General features: G+C 45.0%; 2 protein-coding genes across 2 annotated transcripts; both read left to right on the forward strand.

Annotated features, from left to right (window-relative positions):
* The first annotated feature begins 145 nt into the window (after positions 1 to 145).
* Positions 146 to 15,314, forward strand: myo5c (myosin VC). Its single transcript, XM_060061343.1, is given in 41 exon segments — positions 146 to 324; positions 1,522 to 1,632; positions 1,711 to 1,882; positions 2,094 to 2,238; positions 2,491 to 2,647; positions 2,893 to 3,036; positions 3,113 to 3,194; positions 3,391 to 3,498; positions 3,585 to 3,691; positions 3,847 to 4,112; positions 4,200 to 4,281; positions 4,382 to 4,522; positions 4,666 to 4,788; positions 4,880 to 4,963; positions 5,036 to 5,167; positions 5,365 to 5,462; positions 5,911 to 5,997; positions 6,115 to 6,226; positions 6,350 to 6,561; positions 6,666 to 6,831; positions 8,003 to 8,149; positions 8,596 to 8,760; positions 8,888 to 8,981; positions 9,060 to 9,123; positions 9,302 to 9,576; positions 10,260 to 10,323; positions 10,420 to 10,500; positions 10,730 to 10,910; positions 11,017 to 11,110; positions 11,224 to 11,287; positions 11,377 to 11,545; positions 11,864 to 11,948; positions 12,038 to 12,136; positions 12,581 to 12,735; positions 13,036 to 13,125; positions 13,289 to 13,439; positions 13,722 to 13,940; positions 13,943 to 13,985; positions 14,310 to 14,484; positions 14,575 to 14,655; positions 14,784 to 15,314. Coding segments are annotated over 41 exon segments (5,205 nt in total). The 5' UTR covers positions 146 to 297; the 3' UTR covers positions 14,937 to 15,314.
* Positions 15,315 to 16,280: 966 nt separating this feature from the next.
* Positions 16,281 to 20,842, forward strand: gnb5a (guanine nucleotide binding protein (G protein), beta 5a). The gene is made up of 11 exons (XM_060061344.1): positions 16,281 to 16,620; positions 16,986 to 17,122; positions 17,250 to 17,291; positions 17,373 to 17,449; positions 17,554 to 17,686; positions 18,700 to 18,843; positions 18,934 to 19,025; positions 19,310 to 19,358; positions 19,525 to 19,621; positions 19,709 to 19,875; positions 19,981 to 20,842. Exons 1-11 carry the CDS (start codon positions 16,485 to 16,487, stop codon positions 19,990 to 19,992), a joined length of 1,086 nt encoding a protein of 361 aa, XP_059917327.1. The 5' UTR covers positions 16,281 to 16,484; the 3' UTR covers positions 19,993 to 20,842.
* Positions 20,843 to 21,185: the final 343 nt, after the last annotated feature.

Raw genomic sequence — 21,185 nt, forward strand, 5'->3', positions numbered from 1 at the left:
TGGCTGAGGGGCCCGTATCCTGTTTCTTTAGTGACTCAGGTCCTTGATCAAAACAGCACTCCCCTGTATCAGGCTGCTGTCACAAGACGCGTGGGCGGGGCCAGAGAGTCAAAGTCCGGCGCACAGAGGAGCGCAAAAGATCGCAGAGGAACGCAAAATGTCACGCCGCAGTTCACCTGTTGCCTGAAGGTGCGCAACAAACACCAGTCGTTCCTAGGCTACCCTGGGAGCACCACATTGTTCCAGCTGAAGTATAAAACGCACAGCAGTCGCAGTGGATAACAATAATGCTTGAGAATGACCTTGTTGGAGCTCTACACAGAGGTAGGAGAGTTTCATATCCATATGAACGATTTATTGTGTATAGTTCGGGGTAATACTGAGATCCTTTTCTGTGACACAGAAGGACATCCGCTGGCATATGGAAAGACACATTGCAGTTTCACTTCGTTTGCGTTTTCAGGCAAACCTGTTTTTGAGGTCCTGCAGGATTCGACTACATAAACAGGCTAAATGTACATTATTCTCAGAATGAATGAAGGAAGTAAACCATTTCCCTTCGATAGCAATTGCGTTATGTTACAATTTGACACTTAGGCCTACTGAATAAACTCGTAATTTACATTCCCGAAGTATTACAAATATAAAATATAACCACAAGCGGTGATTAACGGGGTCCGAGCAAAATTAAAAGTCAAGAAATCACTAATGGAAGATGTATAAATATGACAAATAACTATGAAGGAAAGATGTGGATGAAGATGTTCCACTTAATGCAATACTGTGCCTCGGCTTTCAGGTGAGCTGCAAAGCAATGGCCGAATGTAATGTTCAGCATGCTATAATCTGGATTCGAACTCTCATCCTAAGGATCACCTTTACAAGGCATTACCCCATTGAGCCACTGATAAACCTGAACTTCATCTTCATTCACATGGTCAAAATGTCTATTGATAAGCATACAACATCCAGAAACCTACAAGCACACATTTCTCAAGTGAATTAATGGCTTTCTTAAAAGAGCACAGATCTGAAAAATTGCACTGTTAATTGTATCCACCTAATAATAGCCGTATGGTAGTTATACAATAACAAAATGGTCATATAGGCAAAATGGTTTGAGACTGTGGAAGTTTGGCTTTTCTATGAAATTGTGGGAAAAGTAAATATCTTTAGAGCAGAAGAACAGGGTGAAAAAGATGCATCTGATTTTAGAGATGAATACGATGAAAGAATTTTGAGTCCAGGTCAATCTAGTAAGAAGAAATAAGGCTATTTCATGTTTTTTTCCATAGCACCACCTTTGGGTGCACTACCACAAATTTGGGTTTATGGGTAGTGGGGGTTAATGGTAACCATACCCTAAACATGTCAAGAGTTTTCGACTTACAGTATAGGACCTTGTCTTCCACTCTGGTTTTGCTGCCAGACTTGCTGACTACAGCAAAGTATCTCATTGCGTAGCGGGCAGACACAGCTTTGCTGCTCGGACCCCTAACTAGTTCCTCAACATCCCTTTAGTACAACAGAGTATGGGTTCCAGATCCAAAACACGTATGGAAGTCTGCAGAGATTATCAGAGACTTCCATCTTGGCAACAGTGTGCTGGATCTGCGTCTTGAAGATGGCACAGTGAGTCAAATAAAAAGATAAATCAAATGCAGTAGCCAGGTGCAGCTATAGCAACATCTGACCAATCTTCTTCTTCAGGAATACCAGTACAAGGTTGACCTGGAGAGCCCCCTGCTCCCCCACCTCCGGAATCCCGACATCCTAGTAGGAGAGAACGACCTGACGGCTCTCAGCTACCTTCACGAGCCTGCTGTTCTTCACAACCTCAGAGTGCGCTTCGTGGAGTCCAAAATCATCTACACCTACTGCGGTAGGCCTGCTAGTGGGGCAACATGAGCTGCTGAAACGCATGAATAAAGCACCAACAGCATAGGACTGCTCTCTGCTCCATTTCCTTATTTGCAGGCCAAGCATTATGTGCATGTGGCAGTAAATCTCTTCAAACATATCAGCTGTTGAAACTCTTTGTGAAACAGTGATAAAGCACAACGTGGACTCTCGCTATACTTCCTTGTTTGCAGGCATCATATTGGTGGCAGTAAACCCCTACAAACAGCTGCATATCTACGGGGATGCCGTCATCCAGGCCTACTCAGGCCAGAACATGGGGGACATGGACCCCCACATATTTGCAGTGGCAGAAGAGGCTTATAAACAGATGGCCAGGTACAAATGTGTTATAATAAAATGTAATGCTAATACTTGTATGATGTAAGATAGAAAGCCACCTGTCAAATGTGCTTACACACCGTCCCAACAACCAATAACTCATTGGGCCAGTGTGTCATATCTGCTGTATCTGCTGCTGGTGGTTTGCTGCGGAGACCAGCTTCAACCAGCCTTCTTGAGTCGGGTGTTGGAGTTTGTAGGGTCCAATGTGTAATCACCCTAACACCTACACTGACATCTCATTGACAGAAACCGCAAGAATCAGTCCATCATCGTCAGCGGGGAGTCGGGTGCAGGGAAGACTGTGTCTGCCCGCTACGCAATGAGATACTTTGCTGTAGTCAGCAAGTCTGGCAGCAAAACCAGGGTGGAAGACAAGGTCCTGGCCTCCAATCCCATCACTGAGGTAGGAACCCAACGCACGGCGGCCATGAAAGAGGGGTACTTCGCTCCTTGTGAGCGTAATCTCACGAGTGGACATTGACTAGACAGAAAGCTATGTTTTCTATGATCTAGTATTTCAATTAAAAATTTCATACACTTTTCAAATTATCATAAAATGTCAACACATTTCAAGTAATTTAAGACTAGTTCATTCATCATTTGTGGTGGATGCATTAATGCCACAGGCCTTGTGTGTCTTTATGCCAGGCGATAGGCAACGCAAAGACCACTAGGAACTATAACAGCAGTAGGTTTGGAAAGTACACCGAGATCAGCTTCGACAAGCAGTACCGCATCATCGGAGCCAACATGAGGACATATCTTCTGGAGAAATCCAGAGTGGTCTTCCAGGTAGTTTTAAAGAAAATAACTGGAGGAGATGTTTTATTATGGAGGGGTATTGTTGAAGTGCCTTTGTCCTTTGCAGGCAGAGAATGAGCGTAACTACCACATCTTCTACCAGATGTGTGCCTGTGCAGAACTGCCTGAGTTCAAGACTCTGAGATTGTGTGAGTTGTTACTACTGTTTTACTACTGTTCACAGTGAGGGTCTTTAGAACACATCTGCCAACGTCAAAATGACACTTCTCATGAGCCCCCGATTTCACCGTGTCCTCTTCTGGGTCTCTCAAGGCAAAGCAGTTGACCTTGTGTTATCTGTCTGTGCTCCTGATTATAATGTAGAAGTGTTTGTTTAATCTTTAGCGAGCGCAGATAAGTTCCAGTACACAAGCATGGGCGGAGAAATCGGGATCGAAGGTGTGGATGACAGAAGAGACATGGAAGAGACACGGAAGACCTTCTCTCTGTTGGGTAAGCGTTCCAAATAATGGCTCTCCTCAAACAGCTTTTTTAAACTCCACACTACTTACACTCCTTCCCTCACCGCTCTCCACCAGGACTGACCGACAAGTTTCAGTCTGATGTGTTCCGGGTTCTGGCGGCCATATTGCATTTGGGAAATGTTCAGATCAAAGCCGCCGGTGGTGAACACTCCTCTGTCCCTGTGAGTTGCAATGCAGCTTTTCATGTATATTGCGCAACCTTCAGGGTACCGCTGGGGTTACACTCCCAGCTCAAAGGTCTGAGGTTTGAAGCCCCACCATCCCTAACCCTAACTTACTTCCTCCTTTAAACCTGATTGTCCCTCTCCCATCCCAGTCCGGTGACCCCCACCTGGTGGTGTTCTGCGACCTGTTGCATGTCAGTGCCCCGGAGCTGTGTCGCTGGCTGTGTAACCGCAGGATGGTGCTGGTGGTGGAGACGGTGGTGAAGCCGGTGCCCCCGGAACGGGCCACCAGTGCCCGCGACGCCCTGGCCAAGCAGATCTATGCCAAGCTGTTCGACTGCGTCATCCAGAAGATCAACGCCGCACTGAAAGTCCCGGGAATACAACATGCCTTCGTAGGCGTCCTCGACATCTACGGGTAAGGGGGCGTCTGAATCTTTGTTGCCTTAGTTTGAATCATCCATACTTTCTGTGGTTGATTGTCTTTTTTCTGCTTTGTTAACAGGTTTGAGACGTTTGACACCAACAGCTTCGAACAATTCTGTATTAATTACGCAAATGAGAAACTTCAGCAGCAGTTTAACTTGGTACAGCGTGAAACTTACGTCTAAACCCAAATATCCTTTTGTACCGACCTGCTCATAAGCGGTTTAATATAACCATTAGTCTCTGTGTTGTTTGGATTAGCACGTGTTCAAACTTGAGCAGGAGGAGTACATGAAGGAGGACATCCCATGGACCCTGATTGATTTCTATGACAACCAGCCTGTCATTGATCTGATTGAAGCTAAGATGGGGATTCTAGATCTCCTGGATGAAGAATGTCTGGTGAGATGATCAAGCTAAGTTTATGATCCAACTTTCCTTCACTTGCTAGCTTCAAGTCGATGATTTGGCTCTTTTATTCTGATGTTCATATCGTACATGTTTGACCTATGTGTTTCTCTGTGTCCTGGTTGATCATCGTCCAGTTTCCTCAAGGAACAGATCAGAACTGGCTTCAGAAGCTGTACAACTACCTGCACGACAACCCTCTTTTTGAGAAGCCAAGAATGTCCAATGAGGCCTTTATGATCCAACACTTTGCAGACAAGGTGTGTGTGATCATGAGGTGCCAGTGTCAACTCAGTATCGAGGAATAGTGACATGACAGCAACAATAAAACCTCTGCTCTTTCTTTCACAGGTAGAATACCAGAGCAAAGGATTTCTGGAGAAGAACAGAGATGCACTCTATGAGGACTTGTTGGAGATCATGCGAGCCAGCAAGGTATTCATTGAATACTTTACCATATCAAGGTAGATACGTCCTCCATATTTCAACATGTTCCTTCTTCATCAGTTTGAATTCCTGGCCAACTTCTTTCATGAAGAGGCGCAAAGCATTAAACCCTCTAAGAGTTTCCAAGTGAAGTCTGCCCGACCTGGGGTGAAGCCAGCCAATAAGGAGCTCAGGACCACAGTGGGAGATAAGGTGAACATGTTTACTGTGTACACTACGCACAGCGACAGCCAAACTACCATATCTTGTATTTGCTTTACAGTTTGGAATGGCGCCCTTCAGTTTGGATTTTGTGTTTGTTTTGTCGTTTTTTTCTTTTATTATTGCTGATATCTGGTTTTCCATGGGATCTGGCGTTCCTGGTGCTCCTGGCGTTCCTGGTTCTATAGTTCCGCAGTTCCCTGTACCTTCTGATGGAGACCTTGAACGCCACAACCCCTCACTACGTGCGCTGCATTAAGCCCAATGATGAGAAGCTGCCCTTCGAGTGAGTCCAGACTCAGGGCGCGGGCGGGGGGCGCAGCTACGGTGGCCGAACTAATATCTGGAACTTTTTTGAATAATATGTGTACCTAACTTTTGGTGTTTGAATTGGAGAATCATGTAAACTGGACTACATTCTTATAATTTGTATATTCAAAGGTGCAGTGTGTAGGATTTAGAGCCATCTAGTGGTGAAGTTGCAGATTGCAGATTGAAACCAACTGACCTCCCCATCTGCACCGTTAGATGTCACTCAATGCGTCAAACTGAATCATTAATTGAATAACTACGGACTCAGAACTGTGTGTGTGTGTGTGTGTGTGTGTGTGTGTGTGTGTGTGTGTGTGTGTGTGTGTGTGTGTGTGTGTGTGTGTGTGTGTGTGTGTGTGTGTGTGTGTGTGTGTGTGTGTGTGTGAGTGTGCGTGTGCATCTGCGTGTGCGTGTATGTGAAGGTATGACTCCAGGAGGGTGGTGCAGCAGCTGCGGGCCTGTGGAGTCCTTGAGACGATTCATATCAGCGCTCAGAGCTACCCCTCCAGGTACGACACTGGCAGCACTGGACTTCATACTGTCATGTTGGTCGAATAGTAGTGTTAATGATGATGATATTTCACTGCTAATGTACCATGTGCTGTACTTCCCATGTTGGTCTGCAGGTGGACATACATTGAGTTTTACAGCCGCTACAGTATCCTGATGACTCCAATGGAGTTGGCCGTTAAGGACAAGCAACAAGCCTGCAAGACTGCAGTGCAAAGGATAATTCAGGTTCAACAACGCCTGTATAGGGAATATGTTTAAGTAACACCAGAAGGTATTGTTATCAACATCAATCACTTAGTGCTGCCTACGAGTGTCTCACTTTGGTCACATGTGCTGTTCTACTTCAAGGATTCAAACCAGTACAAATTTGGCCGGACCAAGATCTTCTTCAGGGCTGGTCAGGTGGCGTACCTGGAGAAGCTGCGTCTGGACCGGCTCCGCGGGGCCTGCGTGATCCTCCAGAAGCATGTCCGGGGCTGGAGCCAGAGGAGGTGGTACCTCCGGACCAGAGAGGCCGTCATCGTGCTGCAGCAGTACGTTCGCGGACAGAGACAGATCCGGTGAGGAGTTTTAAAAAGGTCCAGGTCCTATTGGATTATTCTTGTTTGTTTGTTCTACCAATCAGCAGTGAGTGTCTCCTGACTATTGTTTGTTTCCCCAACAGTAAGATGGTGAGCGCTGCGGCCATCAAACATGGCTGGGCAGCACTAGTCCTCCAGAGACACTGGAGAGGCTATAGGATGAGGCAGATCTACCTGCTGGTCCGCCTGTCCACTGTGACCATACAGGCTTTCACCCGGGGTTGGATTGCCCGCAGACGATACAAAAAGGTTTGATTTGAACCAAAATGTTTTTTATTGTTGTATTAATTAAAGGTATGATACTTAAGGTTTGCTATTTCAAGCTAAGGTGACATTTCCAGACTAATTCTCTACTGTTTATTAGTCTGAAACTCTTCATTTTCGATCTCCAAGGAACGTTATCAACCGGTTCAGATAAAATTACTCTGGACACTCTTTGATAGAAAAACAATCAGAGCAACGAAACGTGTGACTTTACGATTAGTGATGGTTGGTAAATTAAACTTTAACGAATACTTTCAAAGTACGCAGACGTGTCTCTCTCATCAACAAAGACTTTGAATGCAGTTCTTTGATCCTCTTTGAGAGAATACATACTGTCCAGTTTATTAAATGTGGTGGTTATGGTGGACTCAACGGATCAAAATCATCGGCAGCCATTTTGGTAGTTTTCACTTCAAGGGCCTTTGTTCAGACGTGGTATCAAACACGTCCAATATAGGTTGGGATTGGCCTGGTCTGGCTTTGGCCAGGGCCACAAGTCTCCAAAAGTTTTGTCCTACAGTCTATATTTAAATCAACATTTTCATTTAGCGGACCCATTTGGCCAAAGCTTACGCTTGTCCACACTGGTTGATGAGTGTCAATTCTTCCAAAAGGTGCTTGAATTCATTCTCTTGGTGTCTGGTGTTGGTGTCTGGTTGGTAAACGTGTAGGCCGTGTGATCTCGCAGAACAAAGAGAACCGTGGGTTATCGGAGAGACTCCCCAGCTTGGCCAGCACCTGTCAGACCGTGGTCGGCTGGAAATCTGTCTGGATGGGAGCTGCCTGAGCAAAATAATAAATGAGCTCACAGATTAAACTGGCTCCCAGCCAAATTCCCCTTAAATCAAGTCTAAATTAAAAAACAAACAAACATCTAGACTATGCTTTAAAATCAAGGATTGCAGAAAATACGAATTGTGAGATTTGTCTACTCAGCCACAGTTGGAGTGATGAACCAGTCAGTGTCTACATGAAGGAATGGGTTTGAGAGCACATATACAGCAACGATTGTTTGCGTATTGTACTTTTTAAATTAAAGTCACCCTTGATTTGAACGATATTTGCATTTGAGCTTAGCTTAGCATCTTGCTGAGGTCCAGAGTCTAATCGACTGTAACCCGGTGTTGTTCTGCTCCACCTGTCTCCTCCTCCTCAGATGGTGGAGGTGCAGAAGGCCCTGGTCCTACAGAAGTATGCTCGCGCCTGGCTGGCCCGCCGCCGTTTCCAGACCATGAGGCGGCTGGTCATCAACGTCCAGCTGTCCTTCCGCGTTCAGAACCTCAGGAAAAAGATTGAGGACCAGGTGAGGCCTGTCCCTTAGGGTGACCGTAGCTCAGGAGGTAGAGCGGGTTGATTGGTAACCGGAAGGTCTCTAGTTCGATCCCCGGCTCCTCCTAGAATCCGATCCCCGGATTCTAGATTCTCTGAATCTAGAATCTGAATTGGTTCTAGCGCTGCACTTTTGTGGAGTGTGCAATGACTTCATGCAATTGTACAAGTACTGTATATGTGATGGATATGTAAATGGAGAAGAAGGGAACATCAGGGGCCAACAGTACCCAATAGCGTCATCCTACAGTCTACATTTATATCAACATCTGTCAACATTTACATTGAGGGGACACGTTTAGCCAAAGCTTACATTGTCCACACTGGTTGACCCGTCTCAATACGTCAAATTCACCCTTGAATCGTTTCCCATTTGGTTGGTATCTGGTTGGTAAACCCGTGGACCGTGCGATCTCCCAGAACAAAGAGAACCGAGGACTAGTGGAGAGGCTCACCAGCCTGGCCAGCAGCCACGGTCAGACCATGGACCGGCTCCACGGGCTTGAGGCCCAGCTGCAGAAGGCCGCCGGGGAGAAGGTCTCCCTGGAAAGCAGACAGAAGAAGGCCAAAGAGGACCGTAGTCAGGTCAGTGGGGGTCGAACTTGGGGACATGAAGCCCAGACACACGCCTGACTGGTGTTGCCTCATGTCTGCCATCAGATGTTCCAGTCCCCTTCTTTAGATCTTCTGTCTTATCTTCTTTTTACTGAAGGAACTGGCACAGCTTCAGAGGGAGATGGAGGCTCGGACACTTGAAAAGCAAACCCTGGAGAAAAACATAGAGGTTTCCTCCAAAGAAGCTAAGGGTGAGAATTCTGCATTTATTCAAGCCTCTTCTTCTAGTCTTTGGAGATAATAATTTTTACACATGATTACCTCCGCAGACCGCTTTGATCAAATGAAGAAAGTGCTGAAGGAAGAGAAAGAAACAGAGGAAAGACTGAGAAAGTAGGTTTCACAGGGGAGAGCTTTAACATGGGCCTTAACAAGAGAGGGGTAGGGAGGGGAGGCTTTAACATGGAGGGGGATGGAAGGGAAGGGAGGGGGAGGCCTTAACACGAGAGGGGCAGGGAGGGGAGGCGGTTTCGTGTACAGAATCCAACCCTCATGGCTTTCTTGTCGTCAGGATTGCAGAGAACAACATGGAGATCCTGAGGGAGGACCACGAGAAAGAAGTGGCGGAGCTGACGGAGGAGATCAGGAGGCTGAAGGAGGAGCGGGGTTGTCTGCAGCTGCAGATGGGCCAGGAAGGCCAGGTCAACTCGGACCTCCAGGAGCAGGTGGTGCAGCTCACCAAGCACGTGAAGACCATCCCTGAGCTCCGCAAGGACCTCCGCAGCCTGCAGACCCTGAGAGACGCCACAAACCGGAGGAGGAGGGAGCAGGTGGAGCAGGCCAGAGGTACTCAACTGCAGCGATTGCAAACCCCCGGTCCCCGGACCCGTTAGTACCGGGCCTTGAAATATTTCCAGAAAATAAAAAAATATACACAGTATATAGTCTTTATACAGTATTTTTTTATTTTTTTCATCATATTTTATGTATATTATTTTATTAACTTTACGAGTCATGTTATTTCACCTTAAAATCATAGCTTCTTAAAAGATATAAAATCTATCAATATGCAACTAAACCACTGTAAATGAAGCACTGTAAGTGTCTTTGCACTACTTTTGTGTTTATTGAAGTCACAGGCGATTCTGTGTTTCTTTTAAAAAATGTAGTTTTTTATATTATTACTTTTGTTGAACGGAGCCTGAGACTCAAGCGTTTCATTGCTGTTGCTTTAATTGTTGTGAATATGACTAATAAACCATCATGAAAAACAGCCATATCCTTTGTTTTAAAAGGATGTATCTTAAAATGAAGGCATTCAAATTGACTCCCGGACCAACAAATCTTTTTATGAATATGTCGGTCCTCGGAACAAAAAAGGTTGGGAATCCCTGCTCTACTGTTACACTGCAGGACTTTTCTATTTTTCTTTGTCTTGAGTCCCTCCCATGCCTTCGAGCTGACTGTGTGCTAATGCAACATTTCATATGCTAATTTAACTACAACGCTTTATTTTGCTTCTCCTGTAGCCAAAATGAGTGTGATTAGAAGACAGCTCCTTGGTGGTGTGGCTGAAGAGGTGTTTATTTTGGGGTAATGTACAATATTCACTATGGTTTACATGTTTTAGATCTCAATTTGGTCATATGGAGATTGATGTTATGGTTGTCTTTTGTTTTATGGCTGAAGGTCGAGTTCAGATGACCTTGAAAACCACGGCGACATCGGAGATCTGCTCACTGCTTTTGACGGTCTCCAGAAAGCGACCAGGTTTGATTGAGTTATTATACTTTTATACTTTCTGCGGACTCATTTTACCGACTAGCATTCTTCTTGGATTGGTGGTCTTCAACATTGTCTAAAAGAGACACTTCACCACTTTCATTCAATGTGTGTGTGCCTTTTAATGTGTGAGTGCAAATGTTTTGCTGAGAATATGGAATGGTGTCTGTGCTTCAACATAAAGTAGTCCTATGAAATAATCCTCCATTGACTGCAGCATGCTGGAAAACCAAAGGAGGAAGCAGAATGAGAACTGGGAGAACCAGGTGCACGGCCTGACGCTGAAACTGGAGCACCTCCAGAAGGAAAACAACCAGTTACAGAAGTTGTTCCACGAGAAGAGCAACGTCAACGAGGACATCCGCCAGGAGGTGGCCAGGCTCAGCGGGGAGAACTCAGTACGTGACCACAGAGATTCTGCTCGCTGGCATTGCGCTCCAAGTGATGGGAGGGTCTTACTGCGGCCTACCTCATTTATTTTTGGTTTTGTTTTCTTATTCAAAGATCATACCAGAGCTAAAGCAACAAGTGTCTGAGCTGCAGAGACAGAAGCAGGACCTGGAGGCTCACGTTGAAGTGCAGTCCAGAGAGATCGCTGGTTGGAAGAACAAAACCAAAACACTGCATCACAAATTCACGAATTCTATACCGGGGATCTTGTGGTGATGTGTTTTCTAACATATCTCCTTCATTATACCTTCCACTGGATAGAGAAAACAGACCAGATCACCAACAATCTGCAGAAGAAGATCGAAGAGGAGCAGTCCCAGTGCATGTGAGTGAAGCTCACATTGTGTCCCCACTGTGGGGATTAATATATTATTTATATGGCTCTTAGCTGAAATGTGTGTCGCTGCTGCTCAGGCACTTGAAGCAGCAGGCAGAGGAGCTTGAGACGGACAGGACGGAACTCCACGGGAGGGTGGAGGAGCTCCAGGAGCAGAACCAGCAGCTCCTCAAGCAGCACTTGGCGGAGAGTGAGGCCAAGTCGAGGCTGAGTCAAGAGGCTTCGCAGCTAACAGCTGACAATATGGTATGTTTGTGTGTGTGTGTGTGTGTGTTTGGTGTGCATGTATGTGTGTGTTTGTGTGTGTGTTTGGTATGTGTGTGTGTGTGTGTGTGTGTGTATCTGTGTTTTGTGAAGTTGATCTAATTGCAGTGGTGTTGGTATAGTTTTAAGATTCTCTTTTCGTTCACACTGATTGACTTACCTTGAACATATCCCTGGGTTGGTTGAGCCCTCAGGGAATTGGGTTTTGTTCAAACAATGACGTTATTGCTGCAATGAAAAAACTGCATATTGCAGGTTGAAGCCTTCATAAATATAATATACCATTGTACACTGTGACAGGACTTTGAAGAACTGCTGGACAAGAAGGACCGCCTGATTAAGAAACTCCAGAGTCAGATAAAGAGCCTTGAGAAATCAGAGAGAGGTTTGTGTTTTTGGACTTTGCACTGTGATGGTGTCATCTTAACCTATTCTCCTCTAACTGCTATATTGTGATTATTTTATTCCCTGCAGCCAAGTCAGCCTCTTCCCCGGCGATCCCCAAAGATTACCTGGGTATGCTGGAGTGTAAGAGAGAGGACGAGACCAGGCTGATTCAAAACATTATCCTGGGTACTTGTCCATTTCTTTCACCTTGCTACAGGACTCACAATCAGGCCTGTTGATAACATTAAGTTCATTAGTAACGTTCAATGCATTCTACCATGAAGATAAGACCTAAAAAGTGCAAGAATCATAAGAGAACATAAAATCAATTAAATAACAAACTGCTTAAAGTACTACATTATGGAAACAAGAGTTAGAGAAAGACATATATGATTATATTTTATTATTATTTCTTATTATTTATATTCAATTCAACTTCAATTTCCTTCATGGAAATGGTCAACAAAACTCATCTGTTAGGACAGATGCAGTCCTAACAGATGAGTTGAGTTGAACCCTGAGAGGGAGTGCTTTGTTAACCCCTGACCTGTTGACCCCTGAGGGGCATGTTGTAGACCTCTGACCTGTTGACCCCTGAGAGGCGTGTTGTTAACCCCCGTCTGTGCTCAGACCTGAAGCCCCGGGGCGTGGTGGTCAACATGATCCCCGGTCTGGCCGCCTATATCATCTACATGTGCATCCGCCACTCGGACTACCTCAATGACGGCACCAAGCTCAAGAGCCTGATGAACGGCGTCATCACCGGGGTCAAGGCGGTCATCAAGGTGAGGCGGCCCACAGCCTGCTACCTGCTCACCACACACAGGACAGCATGGGCCGTACGGATAATGGGGACCCAGGGTCGATCCTCTCTCTTTCAGCCCAGTCCCTTATCAGTCTTTACTGTCCTGTCTTTACACAAACAGAAAGCCTGTTAAAACATTGTATTAAAAGGCAGATTTTGGAGTATAAACCATTATACTGTTGGCGGTGCTTAGAAAGCAGGCAGAGGAAAGGGATGGACATGATTAACAGTGTGTACTGTTGGCAGTCTTACCAAAAATGTGTTTTGTGTTTCTTTACAGGACCATCAAAAAGACTTTGAAACACTTTCATTTTGGCTCTCTAACACGAATCACCTGATCAACTGTTTAAAACAGTACAGCGGAGAGGAGGTATGCCTTTTTTTTTATTCTGTGTGTGTGTGTGTGTGTGTGTGTGTGTTTTTGTCTTGGGGGGGGGGTATAGATATATATCTCTGTGTGTGTGTGTGTGTGTGTGTGTTATCCATTCTTGTTAATGTGTGGATTAAATCAAGTCTTTCCATTTCTCAAACAGGAGTTCATGAAGCAGAACACACCGCGGCAGAACAACAACTGCTTGAAGAACTTTGACCTCTCCGAGCACCGGCAGATCCTCAGTGACCTGGCCATCCACATCTATCACCGCTTCCTCACCGTCATGGAGAAGACCCTCACCCCAATGATAGGTCTGTCCCACACAACGGCCTTAAACCCTTGTGTCACAGTGCACCTGCTGTGTCTCCCTGCAGATCACTCTGGCATTGAGGCAGGTTGAAAGAATGTCAGACAATGTTTCATGGAATGAGGAAGTAGGAGTGCCTTGTCAATTAAATATCTACAAACAGGTTCCAGACTCCCGCTCCAGTGGGCTGTTGGTCTGGCGATGCGCGGCTAACCTTACGCGGTGTCTGGTCGGAAGCCTTCCATGTCCTGTCCTCTGACGTTTCTCTCCGTGTCCCTGTGAGCAGTGCCTGGCATGCTGGAGCACGAGAGCCTGCAGGGTGTCTTCAGCCTGAAGCCCCCGGGCCTCAGGCAGCGCTCGGCCAGCGGCCCCCCAGGCGCCGAGGCCCACACCATCACCTCCGTCCTGCAGATGCTCAGCTCCTTCCACGGCACCATGGCGCAGCACGGCATGGAGGCCGGCCTCCTCCGGCAGGCCGTCAAGCAGCTCTTCTTCCTCACCGGCGCCGTCGCAAGGACCTGTGCTCCTGCAGGAAGGGCATGCAGATCAGGTGGGTCTGTGGGTTTCGTTAGAGTGTGTTTGTGTGTTGGTTTGGTAGAGTTTGTGTGTGGGGGTTTGTTTGAGTTTGTGTGTGTGTGTGTGTGTGTGTGTGTGTGTGTGTGTGTGTGTGTGTGTGTGTGTGTGTGTGTGTGTGTGTGTGTGTGTGTGTGTGTGTGTGTGTGTGTGTGTGTGTGTGTGTGTGTGTGTGTGTGTGTTTGTGGGGGCGTGGCCATGTGTTTTTGTGTGTGTGTGTTGGCCTGAGTGCATATAAACATGTATGCATATGAACAATATAGTCAAAGTCAACCCGGAGCCTTGTGTGCTGTGTGGTCAGGTGTAACATCAGCTACCTGGAGGAGTGGCTGAAGGAGCAGGGACTGGGGGCCTCCAGCGCCATGGACACCCTGAAGCCTTTGTCCCAGGCTGCCTGGCTGCTGCAGGTCAACAAGTCCACCGACGAGGACGCCAAGGACATCGCCGACAACTGCACCGAGCTCAACCCCGTCCAGGTGCCGTGATGCCGTGGTTTGGTTTGCCGCGCCACATAGAACCAAACCCACCTCATGCTCTCATCGTGTTTTATGGGTTTCTGTTTGTAGATCATCAAGATCCTGAACTCCTACACGCCGATCGATGCTTTTGAGAAAAGGGTGACGTCTTCCTTTGTTCGCAAAGTCCAGGTGCGTTGTGCAGCTCATTGCTCTTCTGATATCATTTCCATTCAATTTGGCTCAAACACACGGTGATGATACAGTACTGTGTCTTTCTTCAACACACACTCCTTTCTCCCCTCCCCCTCTAATGCCAGGCTCTGCTGCAGGACCACGAGGGCTCCACCCAGCTGATGCTGGACACACAGTACCGCTTCCAGGTCACCTTCCCCTTTTGCCCGTCCCCTCAGGCTCTGGAGCTGCTGCAGGTCCCAAGCAGTCTGCACCTGGGCTTCCTCACCCGACTATAGCACCACAGCCCTAACCCTAGCCCTAAACCCTAACTCTAACCCTAGCCCTAACCCTAGCCCCAGCAGTCTGCACCTGGGCTGACTCTGACCTTATCACCCAAACTATCACATTCCTCTAGCACGCCAACCAAGCTTAATGATTGGCCTATTCTTTGATTTTTAGAATGTTATTGTAAATTGATGCATCATTGTTAAATGAATTGTTATATAATTGCATATATATGTGTCTCCCTCTATATGATTATAAATATACATCTATTTATAACTATATCTCTCTCATGGGAGACTGTTCTGAACAGAGACCGAGTCCGAGATGCAAACGTCCATAGTTCCCAGTCGTAGTTCCTTCCATGACGCAGAACGTGAAATCCTATGACGCAGAACGTGAAATCCTATGCCTCCTCACAGTTTGTGAACCTTCCACTCTGCTCCGGACGCATGGAGCATTACTTCTGTGACGTCGAAGTGCCTTATAGTATACTCTTTGACGTCACGATGAAGGGACACCGGTGGCCAAGTGTGCGTGGACGTGTACTGCTCTCGCTATGTGTCTGTCTGCTTAAGTGTGGGATGTGGTGTTTGAGAGATGGTCAAGCCTCTCGGATACTTCTAGTATAACATTGGCCAAACAGGTGGAACTCATTCTGGCCAGCCGTTGACTTAGTTGTGGGGGTCCAAGAGAGGACTAGACTTCCCCGAGACCTTTAGTATAACGCCACGTTGTTTGGAGCATTTCATATACAACACATGTCATTATAACGCAAATAAGAAAATTGTTTACTAAAAAAGTATCACAAACTTGCCAGGGGTCGTAACCATAGTGATTACCCCACCCCTCTCCAAGTCCTTGCCAGAACTTTCAGCCGAAAAAGTATTTTTTATAATCTCATAGTGTTCGAATTACAGCTGAAACAGGAAGTTCACTTGCATTTTAGTTTTCTTCTTAGTTTAATGAAGTTAATGTATGAAGTTCTTTACTTTTCCTGATATTCAACTGTAGTTTATTTAATAAAAGCCAGAAATGTTTTTCCTTATTTTTGGAATAGTGTGTGTGTGTGTGTGTGTGTGTGTGTGTGTGTGTGTGTGTGTGTGTGTGTGTGTGTGTGTGTGTGTGTGTGTGCGCGTGCGCGTGCGTGTGTGATCTATATTAGTTGATTTCAGTGAATTGTGACAATTCACGAAGATGCCCCGAAAAATGAGGAGCAGCTAATATTGTTATTAATTTGAATCTATTTTAAAAATATGTAATGTTTGATGACTCGTTCTTATTATTATAATTATAATTCGATTATTATTAGGGCTATAATTAGTATCATTAGTTTTCTTAGTATTATTAGCGTTCGGATTTAACCTTTGATGTGTGTGTGGTGATTAAACGGTTCCGCTAAGACACGGTTGAGGTGAGGATACAGGCTGAGCATCACCACACAATCTCCTCCCCTAGAAACTAGACGAGCGTCTTTTTCCATGTGACGTCACGACGGCAACATCAGCTGGGAGCCAGGTCCACCTCTCTGCTGCCCATCGCTGCTCGTAGAACACAGATACATGAGATCCCCTGTCATCCCTGAAATGGCGACACAGGAGGTTCAACCCACCGAGACCCTCTGCAATCTCAAGACCGAGTCGGAGACGCTGAAGTCGAAGCTCGAAGAGGAAAGGGCAAAGCTGCACGATGTCGAGTGTGAGTAGTGTGAGGTTTCATAGGCCCGATTCATCTCTGTGTCCGAGTCCGAGTCCGTGTGTTGTCGCTAAATGATCCAGTGATATTTCCTCATGGATGTGCGGGGTCGCTCATGGTTTTCTCTGCAGTGTTTAATACGATGATTGCAGACCTCATCTGCAATTACAGACCATCTCCGTGTCTCATTGAGGCGACATGAAATTCCTATTGCTTTTTGGCAATGTGAAGGAGCTTAAAAAATTAATCAACTCTAAAACGCATCATAAAGCTCATGCCTACTTTGGTTTAATAGCTTATGTAGAAATAATGAATCAGCTGGATCCGGTTTAATTCCCTTCTGACGGGGGTATGCACTGTGTTTACAGTACACCAAGTGGCAGAGAAGATCGAGGGGTTGGGCCAGTTCATCATGAAGACTCGGAGAACTCTGAAGGGCCATGGCAACAAAGTTCTTTGCATGGACTGGTGCAAGGACAAGAGACGGATTGTCAGCTCTTCACAGGTGTGGAAATCAGCCGGCTAGAACCCATACCCAGACTTACCCCACGATTCCCCCGCTCTTACTGCAGACAAGCAGGTACTCTGTTGTGATATTGGCAATAATCAAAATCTTCTATTTGTTGTGATAGGATGGGAAAGTCATTGTATGGGATGCGTTCACCACCAACAAGGTATTGTCATTGTTATGCATAATCAATGGATTTGCATAAATACTATATTTTCCCAAATCAATGAATACATTGTGTTTTTAGGAGCATGCGGTGACGATGCCTTGCACCTGGGTAATGGCCTGTGCCTACGCACCCTCCGGCTGTGCAGTTGCATGTGGGTCAGTGTCTCATCCTAATCTCACATTCCTCCATCCCTCATTATAATAAATGCATATTAATTTGATCAGGTACTGTGATGCTAAACCAACATTTGATTGAACAGGGGCCTGGATAACAAATGCTCAGTCTACCCTCTGTCTCTGGACAAGAACGAAAACCTGGCAGCTAAGAAGAAGTCTGTTGCCATGCACACAAACTACCTGTCTGCCTGCAGCTTCACCAACTCAGACATGCAGGTGAGAGCGGCTCGGAGACTCAAGTCCAGTGGAAGGATTGATTAGAGCCTTTACCACCACCAGGCTTCACCAGCACAATGGGGGAGCTCCATTGGACTGAATGATCCCGGGGTTTTAAGCTCTTTAATCATGGCCAATCAAACACCTGTCCATACGCCTTCTACACCTTGTTCTACTGGAAGGTTGAGGGATCAACCTGTGAACTGGCAAAAAAAAAAGGCAACATAAGCAACTGAACACAGGATCAATTCAAAGACTAAACATAATGCAAAGAACCCTTTGCACCTTATTGACAGCATCAATCATTCACAGCATTCCATTGTAACCACCATTTAAATACTGCTGTTTTAGGCTTTTCCAAATAAAAGAAGCCATAAAAGTGGAACTAAAAATGTAAATACCCATAAAATATCATAGAGGGATGTTTCCATTGCACACCTTCTGAATATCTTAAAAAATATCAAAAAGTACATTAATTTGCATTGCAAAGTCTGCTAATAATGGGGGTCTCCAGGGCTGGGGTCTGACCCTGTGATGGAGCGTCTCCATGTGGAGGTGGTGCTTCTCCAAAGTGCCATCACATGCTGTCACTAGGCACTGTGAGGACCTGGCTCAAAGGTCCACAGGATTAAAGGTTAATGTAAGAAATTCATTAGAAATAATAATAACATAAGAATACAACCTGTAATCGGTTGTGAGTTAAGTGAAGGGATGACTGGAACATGTGCTGTACGGATGATGACGGGTGTAAACACAACATATAACTTCACATAACACTAAACCTTAAACTAAAACAAAATATAAAACCAAACCAAAGCCAAATCTAACCTTGCTGTGTGGGGAGGTTGTTTGATTCCATCAAACATCCTTTTCTGTCGCTTAATGCACACCTTGCTCAACCTCAATAACATAATTACAAATTAATTACGGATTTCTGACATCCTCACTTTAAATGATTGTTATTACATGACATATTCTCAACAGCTACGACCGTATTCTCCTTTATAAACCAGATCCTGACATCCAGCGGCGACGGAACATGTGCATTATGGGATGTGGAGAGTGGCCAGCTGCTGCAGAGTTTCCATGGCCACGCAGCCGACGTGCTCTGTCTGGACCTGGCCCCGTCCGAGACCGGAAACACCTTTGTCTCAGGGGTGAGAAGGACTGGCTGCCATGTTTAACACGGTGTTGTCTTTGTTACATATGTCTGCAGCTACTAAAACCTTCGTATGTGTGCTTCGAAGGGCTGTGATAAGAAGGCCAATGTGTGGGACATGCGGTCAGGACAATGCATCCAGTCTTTTGAGACCCATGACTCAGACATCAACAGTGTCAGGTAAGGGTTTCATGAGGTACGTTCTGTGTGAAATCTATATAGAGGTAAATATATGAACAGATCTTTTTGGAATTAATACATTTATTATTGAGTCTAAGTCATACAATTAATTATAAATTATAGAATAATAAAGTATACAATTAAATTAGTGATATAGAGATTGTTCCCTTTGTAATCGGAAGACCATCAAATGCACGTTACAAAATATACAAATTGTTGTTATTCACATTAACCAAATGAATATAAAAGGGGGCTAAACATATCTTCTCTATCAATTCCAACAGGTACTACCCCAGTGGAGATGCGTTTGCATCTGGCTCTGACGATGCTACTGTGAGTGATCAACGATTGTAGTACTACTATAGTACTATACTACACCATTCGCACCTCATTTCACCCCAAAGCTCCTGTCCCACTGAAGGTGGCTCATGTCATGCAGCTGGCTTCACATTTAAACTGCTCTGCTGAGACTGGAACGTACTTTGTGTTTGTATCACAGTGCCGTCTATATGACCTGAGAGCGGACAGAGAGGTCGCTATTTATTCCAAAGAAAGCATCATTTTTGGTGTCTCCAGTGTTGACTTTTCTCTCAGTGGTAAGAGTTTTTAAAGATGTTTTACAACACCTGCTCATTGAGTTCCTAGTGCATGCAGACGTTATTTGATTACCGTTTGCGTTCCAGGGAGGCTACTTTTCGCCGGCTACAATGACTACACCATCAACGTGTGGGACGTTCTGAAGGGAACCCGGGTGTCCATTCTGTTTGGCCACGAGAACCGGGTCAGCACCCTGCGGGTGTCCCCCGACGGGACGGGTTTCTGCACCGGGTCCTGGGACCACACCCTCAGGGTAGGCGGACCTCTGTCTGCAGCACTCTGTACGGGAGGGCTTACTATGACAACATTGTGTTCTGTCATTTGTAATGTCACATGTTTTTATCTTATTTGTTTCCAGGTCTGGGCTTGAGGAGGAAGATGGAGAGGCAGAGGAAGACTTGGTAATGGAGAGAGCTATTGGAGAGAAGATGCTCAAAGTTCAGTTTGCTTGAGTACAATCATGAAAATAGTGTCTCATAGTCTGTTTTATATATACACATATATATATCTATATATTTATAGATATAGATATATACATACATACATATATAATACTAAACGATGACACTGGGCACTGTATATACATCCGTGATAAAAAATACATTTATAGGATTATTCGACCTTGTGGAATAATACAGTATACTGTAGTATGATAAGCAAAATTGCACAATATTCAGGGTAATGGCTATAGTTACTTGTGAAATTTATATTTCAGACAGTTACAATTGTACAATGTCAATTTAGGATAGAGGTGAAATGAAATGATATGGTAGGATATTGTTTTGCACCCAGGAAGACGATATGCGTCCGAATTTTATATCCTATAACACACATCACCTACCCCAGAACTGCCTGTGTTTTCAGTTACTTACATGGCAATATGATTACGGTTTAGGTGAACGGTAAGTGGTCATGTTACTTTTTGGATTCTTTCAAGCCTGAAGCTGGTTCTTACTTTTATTCCCCCCTGTTCTACAAATCACTTGCGTTATGTGCACAATCCACCACATAAAATACCCCCTGAATTACTAGGGCCCCTTTCCATAATATGTGAAAATATGTTTAAGCTCTCAGAATTTGGTCCCCCTCATTGAGATATCTTATGTCTGTGATTTCATATTTATTGTAATTATTTTATTGTAGCTAAGTGTACATATCAGTTATTTAAGGAAATGTTATGAATACCATATATACAAAAACAATAAATCGGGATTTCAAGATTCAAGATTTCTTATTTTGTCACATGCATAGTAATATGCATGTGTACAACAAGCACCTGTACAACAAGCATTGAAATGTAATCCTGACTTTGCTCCAAGACTGCGCTGACACTCAACTTGATAATATAAGTTAGAAAGACATATAATCATAAATAGGTTTAAAAATACATTATTATCATAACATGGTCAAACAAAGCCTAGACTACTAAAAGTGCTTGCTTAAAGTGCAGGGTTTATTGAACAGTTTGAATTTAAAAGAGGTGTTAGTTGACTGACTTAATTTTATTATTATTTCATTTATTATTTTGTTGCTTTTGTGTAAGTCTTATCTAAAGATGACATA

This window comes from Gadus macrocephalus, chromosome 9 (assembly GCF_031168955.1).
Source record: "Gadus macrocephalus chromosome 9, ASM3116895v1".
NCBI lineage: Eukaryota > Metazoa > Chordata > Actinopteri > Gadiformes > Gadidae > Gadus > Gadus macrocephalus.